Source organism: Lygodium microphyllum, chromosome 19, assembly GCF_053477565.2.
Source record: "Lygodium microphyllum isolate KBCC chromosome 19, Lygodium_microphyllum_v1.1.10, whole genome shotgun sequence".
NCBI lineage: Eukaryota > Viridiplantae > Streptophyta > Polypodiopsida > Schizaeales > Lygodiaceae > Lygodium > Lygodium microphyllum.
The window spans coordinates 128,833,556-128,841,514 of NC_141153.1; the positions used below are offsets into that span (position 1 = coordinate 128,833,556).

At 39.8% G+C, this 7,959-nt stretch overlaps 1 protein-coding gene across 2 annotated transcripts in view; it reads left to right on the forward strand.

Annotated features, from left to right (window-relative positions):
* LOC148020372 (CemA-like proton extrusion protein-like protein) overlaps positions 1-5,924 on the forward strand; it is a 93,121-nt gene extending 87,197 nt beyond the window's left edge. Inside the window, exons 4-6 of one of the 2 annotated variants that reach the window (XM_087700673.1) lie at positions 1,898-1,995; positions 3,967-4,102; positions 4,980-5,924. In XM_087700673.1, coding sequence (XP_087556799.1) covers positions 1,898-1,995; positions 3,967-4,102; positions 4,980-5,048 — 303 coding nt within the window. In that variant the 3' untranslated portion in view covers positions 5,049-5,924. The remainder of the gene's footprint in view (positions 1-1,897; positions 1,996-3,966; positions 4,103-4,979) is intronic. The other variant, XM_087700672.1, reaches the window with a different exon arrangement.
* Positions 5,925-7,959: the final 2,035 nt, after the last annotated feature.

The window sequence follows — 7,959 nt, forward strand, 5'->3', positions numbered from 1 at the left end:
AGAGTGGCTGGAGCCATCTTGTTAGATTCCAGAGAGACGGTGTTTATTTAGTGGCATAGTTCTCTCAGTTCAATGTATAACTTCTCATTGGTGATCTCGTTTTGGAGTCCCCCAAGGCACTGAGGTTCAAATACAGGAGGGTGACATTGATTTTAGATATTGAGCAATAGTGATGACCCTTTCCACTTATTTGGAGAAGGTCCAGACTAGTCAATCTGAAAAGGACTGGTTGCTACGTGGCTTAGTAGAAGCTTCCCGAGTGGCAATTTTGGATTTCGGAGGACTGAGCCCTCTGCACGATCTGTACGAGCTGGATCAAGAGTTTAATGAGTGGTGGTTGCCAGACTCCTTGATCTCAGGCATCACTTAGCTTGTTTTTGGAAACAGCAAAAGACCTGTACACAATGATGATGCATGGTGATGATGACTGCTTGCCCACAAGCAGGGGGCTGGGAGTGCAGTATTTACAAAGCATTTCATGTGCATTGTGCACTTTTGAGATGCCTGTATGGTAGCTGGCAGCTGAGGTGGATCTCCCTGTGGCTGATTGCCCATGGTGGGCTGGCTGGTTGGCACAGATGCAGCATTATAAAGTGCGTTGGAGCTGGTTTGATGAGGTCACTGTGGCCCACTTGTCAGTAGGTAGACATGGTAGTTAGGAGGTGTAGAGTATTCAGACCTTTTCTTCCCAGTCTATTGAAGGAAATTTGGGCATATGTGTACTATCGCAGTGGAAGCAGTGTACAGTAGTTTAACACAGCTAGTGTGTTTCGCACTTCTTGCAAGACCAGTTTTGCTTTAGAATGGGCCTTGTTTTTGACATTTTAGGTGGTGAAACATGTTTATGCAGACAGTTTCACTCATTGACAGATTGTAGTTACCATGCTTGACCAGGTCACATGTGCAAGGGCATTAACAATGCCTTTCCTGTATTACAATGTTATAGATAGGTTCTCACCTTTTGCAGTTTGGATTTGACCACCTAAATTTGCATAGAACTAGCTTGCTTGCATTTTTTTTTGCAGTTTATAGCTCTGTTAGAGAATGTCCAAAGGGCTACAGTTCTTCTGAATGGGTCCAACAGATAGCTATTAAAGCCAATGAGTCTTGTCTTCTTTAAGAATAAGGAAAATGTCCAAGACCTCAATATATATTAAGGAAGGATTTTTTATGGCCACTCACTTTCTTTGAATTTCCCTGCAGCTTCCCCTAATGGCCTCTTTGGTTGTCTTCCCAGATGGTTAGTTTCCTCCGCTGGAGGGATCCTCTGCTGCTCAATTGCTTGTCTACATGTTGCACATGGTAGAGTTATAATGGTGCTGCTGATCTCTCACCTGTGACTTTGTCCTGACATGGCACCAGTTACCTACTGCATCTGTAATTTGTCACATGCTTGCAGGGATTGCTGGTTCATGGGTGGAGTGCCGGCATGTACTAACATTGTTTGAGCCTCAACAATTTATTACCAGCCGTTTCTCTTATTCAACGGCCATCTAAGGGTAGTTAACAGTTGTTAGCTCATCGAGCTTCCCTAGTGCTTCACATGTCATGAATGCTTGCTTTATAGCATGAATGGCTGGTAACCAACAACCCATAGGACAATGATATACTGGTCAGGAATGGTCATCCAGGCCATTGACACTTGAAATGAAAGGAGAAGATTAGTTAAGGTCTTGCTAGACTCAAAGCTTGAACATATTTAGTAGTTGTTATTATAGTTTTGGCTGGAAATGAGAATCACAATTTTTAGGGCATATCTAAAGCTTTTACAGACAACTTATCAGTGGTTAATATTTGCAAATGATTCTGGCTTTAATATCCATGCCTTTGCAGGGGGAGAAAGCTGTCCGCTTGTTTCGATGGTTTGGAGTGACTAACCAGAATCCTGATTTTGCAGGTGGCAATTATGCGGCTAACGGGGACTCGCTTGTTTACAAACATTTCAGACACAGGCAAAGCATTTATCATTATTCTTTTATCCGACATTTTTTTAGGGTATGTCTCAACTCTCTAAACTCAGAGCCTTGCAAGAAAACAATGTTTAGGTGGAATGATAATCTTAGATATGCTATACATATGGGATGATTTAGGCTTGCCTTACAGAATGCCTGCTGTGTTGTTGCTTTCATGTGTCAAGTCTAGTGATTCTAACTTCTATATGTTGCTGAAATCAAAGACATCATCAGGACAGAAGTCACAGCATTTTAGCTGATCGGTGGAACAAGACAGTTCATATAGCGAGGTGTGGAAGAGAAAGTATGAAATGCCTACAATAGATTGGTAGAGAATGACAAATATCATGCTGAGTTCTCAACTAGAAAAGTGAAATATAGACTGAAGTGAGAACATGTAAAGTTGGAGGTACTATGAGATGAAGATATAACCGAGTCCTTCCTAAAATTTTCACAAGATCAACAGAGTCACTTTTCTTCTTGATTTTGCTGTTAGTTTTGGGGATGCTCTGTTGATGGTCTTGGCTGGAGAAGGCCTTTTTGCTGTTTTCATGTTGATCATGCTTCCCTGATGTGACTAGAGAAGTTAATTAGTCACAGCTCCGTCTTTTTTTGTAAGATGATTCTCTCCAACTAGTCTCTTGATTTTACAGTTGAAGACAAACCACCATGTGATAGCACCTGCAATGAAGGGGGTGGAGATGAGCTGGTGCCTGAGTGGAGGGTTGAATGTGTGCTTTTGTCACTCGAAGAAGCAAAAAACTGAAGGATATATTGATTGAAAGTGATTTTACTATTATTTCAGAGGCAGTGTGTGTTTGGAGACATTAAAAATGTATCCAAACATTTAGCAGCAGCAAGTTAGAAAGCCATGGATGCTTGCATGATAAAGATTAGGAGCAATCAGTGCGGCAGAGGTTTTTTTTGGCCATATGGTCACTTGGCCCATTCCTTTCTCATTAGCCAGCTGGGAGTAAATGGAAGTGTAGCTGCTTTATGGCAGTTCACACCACCTTTGCTAATGGTCATTGTTTCTGGCCAAGGCTGGGACTTCTGTTTTCATTGGGTTTATCTGTATTCATGCAATGACTAAATGAAGAAAAAGAGAAGCAGGCCAGCATTTTCAGATAAGCAGACAATGGCACTTTGGGCTAGTGGTAGCTGTTAGACACAGAATGTGATGCAAATTATGAAAGAGTAGTGAAACAGATGTCCTCTCCTGTGGTGGCAGCACTGATTCTCAACTGCTCCTCCAGACCTTAGACTCCCCCAAGAAATATCTATTGATAATCACCTCAGATTAAACTCTCTTGAGTTCAAGATACAAGATAATCCTTGTATCAAACTTAAGTGGTATCATTAAAAATTGCCAGAAAATTTTGAATACACGGGCTGTGCGAAAATCCACGTAGGCAGTGTGTAATGCCACACCATAGATGACCTGAAATGGAAGAAGATGTTGGAGTCTGAAGTATGAAAGATAGCATTCGTACTCTCGGCAAAGCATATTCATGCTCTCTATCCAAATCCTCGGGAGAGTGACGAGTCTTTGCAGTAGGTCTGTCATGCAAATCTGTGACATGACTAACAATCAACTTCTGTTTGTAACAATGTCCTTCGTTCCATTTTTCTGCGAGAAGTTTGGTGTGTGAATCGTGCTCAAGTGCTTTCTAGAATTGAGAAAGGATTAGCTACTTTTAAGTCCTCATTGTATCCACATGCTAGGCCTCTATCGGTGACCTTTGTGACACAAGCTACTATCTTTGTGACACAAGATGCTAAATGCTACATTTTAAACGTCGCATCAAATAAAGTGGGATTGACCAGACTGAAATTGAAAGGGGTCTTGAGGTAACGGTGTTTGAGGTCTTGAGAAATGTATTTTTATTTCCTTTTTCTGAGCATGCCTTGCTAAACAGGCCTACAAAATGTATGTCTCAAGTTGTATAATTACAAAAGCAGCACTTAAATCTATTCTTTGTTCCTGGAATTAAACATTTGATTCACTTGCTAGGTACCATTCTGAGTCTGGTTGGGAGACAATTGTTGAGATGTTTTTAGAGCACTATGGGTTTGAAGTAGATCAAGCAGCAATATACATTTTTGTAGCTATAGTTCCCGTGACAATAGATGCCTGCTTCAAGCTCTGGGTATGTGATCATGTTTTCATGGATTTTTATTTTGTTAGTTCATTTTCTGTTGAAAAGGCAACTTGAGAATCTTTTAAATGATAAGGTAGTCGATGCATACTCTGTTGTTTGCTGTTGGATGTAGATGCTTCAGTCGCTATAAACACAAAGCTAAGTAATTGGAACACTATTCAATGTATAGAAAGTTAAGGAATAGGTCCACAGTTCACACTCTTACATGTTGATGCTTTAAACCCAGTAGGCACAAAGTCTATGAATAAAAATCCCACTCTCCTTCACAATGCATTTCTCCTGTAAATCAATTGGAGAGTTCTATGAATCAAGGCTCTTCTATATTACGAGGTGGTGGACAAGTACCGATCAGCTACCACCTCATTTTACCATATTCAAAACTCTTAATAGCTGGCTGACCTATTGCAGTACCTGAAGCATCAAGCACTTAAACGCTTAATCAATCGTTTGGTAGTCCGTGTTAGAAAAGAAAAAGGGAACTCATCAATTGTAGTGTGGCGCGGCTTTCTCTCGTCTCTATGGATCATCCTGGATGGGACAACAGAAACCCACATCCACAGAAGACGACAGGGAAATTTGGGACAACAGAAACTCACTCCGATTCTTGTCGTCTTTGCATATCTCAAGGCATTAGTAGTTGTTTGTTTTGATTGCATCATGGCCATGTTGAGACATGCATCGTCTGTCTTCATTAGTGTTAGACGTATTGCTTCTAGTTATGGATTTTGGGAATCCTATCAGCAATTTTATCATCCAGCTTTTCCATGTTGATTCTTGTGAGCAGGAATGAGCCTTAGTTGTTAATTGAGTGTTGGTATTACGACGTGTTCTAATATTTTACATGTTGGATGGCTAATTCTTCTAGGTGTTCCGGTTTCTCACAAGACTTTCTCCATCTGCGGCAGCCACGTTTAGAGAGATGAAGCGTCACTAGATGGGACGTGTTTTCGTCGCTCGCCCTTTTCTTCCACACAGCATACATCGTCAATGTCAGTCTTCTGTCGTCTTTGCTTGTATAATTTGTTTGTATCCATTTTTCCAATCACTTCAAGAAAGGCTTTCCAAGGCTTCTCCAAATATGATTGGCAGTTTATTCCCTGTATTATACTGATATTTATTACTGAAAACAGCATGCCATTCTTTTGTTGCGCGGTGTGGTAAGCCAATGCCGATGCAATGATCCTCTCTCACTCTTATGCGGTCAGTTTCTATATTGAAGAAGGCGCCTTAGATTTTGTTGTTTCTTGTGTAAAGTGCAGTAATACGCTGAGCTCAAGATCTGCAGAAGTTATGTAGTACAGCCAAGTAAATGCAGTAGAGTGGGGCTGCAAGTATCCCTGTCCGAATTTTGCATCGACAGTGGTATTGATGACAGGCTTCCTTAAGACTTCTCCCTTCATTGGAGAAGTGTTAAGAGGCCTACACAACCATAAGAAATCTGGCGTCTACAATTTCGTGACTCTGGTAAAATAACGGGCCTACATTAAATCTCTGGGCACAGCAAACGTCGTTACCTTCGAAATATGAAAAGATGGCAAATCAGTATTCGTCCAAAGTCGGATGCATCATTTGTGATCCAAACAAATGTACAAAAGATAGAAGTCGAGACTTATTATTCTTGATTATTGACTTGAAGGATGCCTGGAGAGGACAATTTTGAGCGTTGTGGTCACCCACATGCTTTGAGCTAGGGAATGAGGATAGAGATGGTAAGGTAGAAAGAGGCATGACCTAATTTAGAGAACATGGATATGCGGTTGGGACAACTTTAATAATGCAATGATCCTTGAAATTTTGGAATAAGGTGATCTGTGCTAAGCAATGGTTCCAGTGAATTCTTTCATGTCTTTTCAGCATTTATCAGGGATTCAACTTGGCATACTTGAGCTGCATGATAGATATACTTGGTATATTTGATTAATTGGTAGTGCATTCATTTGGAGGCAATGATCCTTGAGCACTTGTTTCCACAAAACATATTCCATTGTTGCTAGCTATTGTGAGTAGCATAATACCGAATTGTACTCGTCTTAGGCTTGCCTCCAAAGTATATAAATACATGTGGCTTGTTTTCAAGCATGAATTACCTTGAGTAGTAGCTAGTTGCATATAACCCCTTTAATTATCATGCTTAGTTGTTCCTCCATCTTTTATCACTTATGGATGACATTAGGTCTCTAGAAAGTCACTTCATGTAATAACATTGGGTGATTAGTGCATTAAAACTTGGAAGTTCCATATTCTCCTTAAGTATATCAACACACCCTCTCTTGTCAATAAAGGTTACAAATGCTTGTGAGTACTTACTGTTTTAAAAACACAAGAAAATACTCACTTCATGATAACGCTTAATAGGTGGATTTTTATATTGAGGTGACTTTGACTATTAGACATATTAATGAGCATCACCTTGGCCTTCCCTAGGTTAACAATAAAGTACTCATCTACACAAACAATTCTCCATCATTGCTAGCTTTGGTGAGTAGCATAAATGCCAAATTGTATGTGTCTTAGGCCTCCTAAAGTATGTAAATGCATTTGATGTGCTTATAGAAGCATGAACTACCATCAGGTGGTAGCTAGTTATATATAACCCTAATAATCCTCATACCCAATTGTTTCTCCATCTTTTATTGTCTATTGATAAGAATGGGTTCCTAGGAAGTTGAATGTAATAAGATTGGGGTGATGTGTATCAAAATGTGAAGTTATATCTTTGCTCCTTGAGTAGGTCAGCTTACCCTCTAGTTAACAAGGGTCTCAAATGATCATGAGTGCCTAAAATTATAAAAACGTAAGAGAATACATACCATGATAACACTTCTTAGGTGGATTCTAGTACTAAAGTGGCTTCGACGATTAGAAGTATTAAAGAGCATCAATGTGGCTTTTCTTAGATTGACAATGAGATCGCTCTAAGCAAAACATATGTAAGGCATCAAGATGGTGATTAAATCCCTTACAGAAGTAAAATGCCATTAGGGTGCAATAATATGAGGATCAAGTCTTCTTTGAGTCATGCTCATGTCTCTCAAATTTGTTTATGAAATTTATGTTCCCCAAATAGAGAGGTTTATGGGTGATGAATTCATGCTAATTGTGCTCTCAACTATGCAACATCCCACGTGGTCCCAATACTATTTCATGCTAATTGTGATCTCAACCATGTGTCATCCCATGTGATACTAATACTATTCCCATTACTTAATCATTGTGTGTCTCATATTACACACACACGTGATACTTCTAAATCTTTGAGTTTCTATAATATGTTGGCCTCATTGGTTTGCAAGAATCCCCAAAGTAGCAATATTCTACTCTCTCCATATATCCCTCCTCATCCTTGGCATGAAGATGAAAAGGTGGTAAGTTGCGTATCCTTTGGTGGGTTCACTTTTGTAACTACACCAAGCCTTAGCCCATCTTCTATGTTTGGTCATTGAATGTGTTATGTTGATCAGAGGGAAACACTCATGCTCTCTATTGCATTCACACCATGGAAACAAAGAAAATAGGTCATTAGTTTGTGAGAACTACCCAATGAATGAGTTCAACATTATCATAGGCTTCACCACTTTGCATTTCTTTCCTTTACTAGGCAAATGTGGAAAAATGATAGTCTTAGAAGGAGAGGGTGAAGAAGACGGGGACTAGTTGATATATACTAGATGGTGTGGGCACATGTATCTATAAACTCCATCAATATAATGGGAGTGGTGTGCTAGTGCTCTTAGAAGATCGAAAGATAGTATCCTTCAATCCTATTGGTGCTTTGAGCCAAGGGGAAGTTGATAAACATTATTAGTCTTTGATAGTAGCCCACTTCTTCTATGCAATGAGTAAAT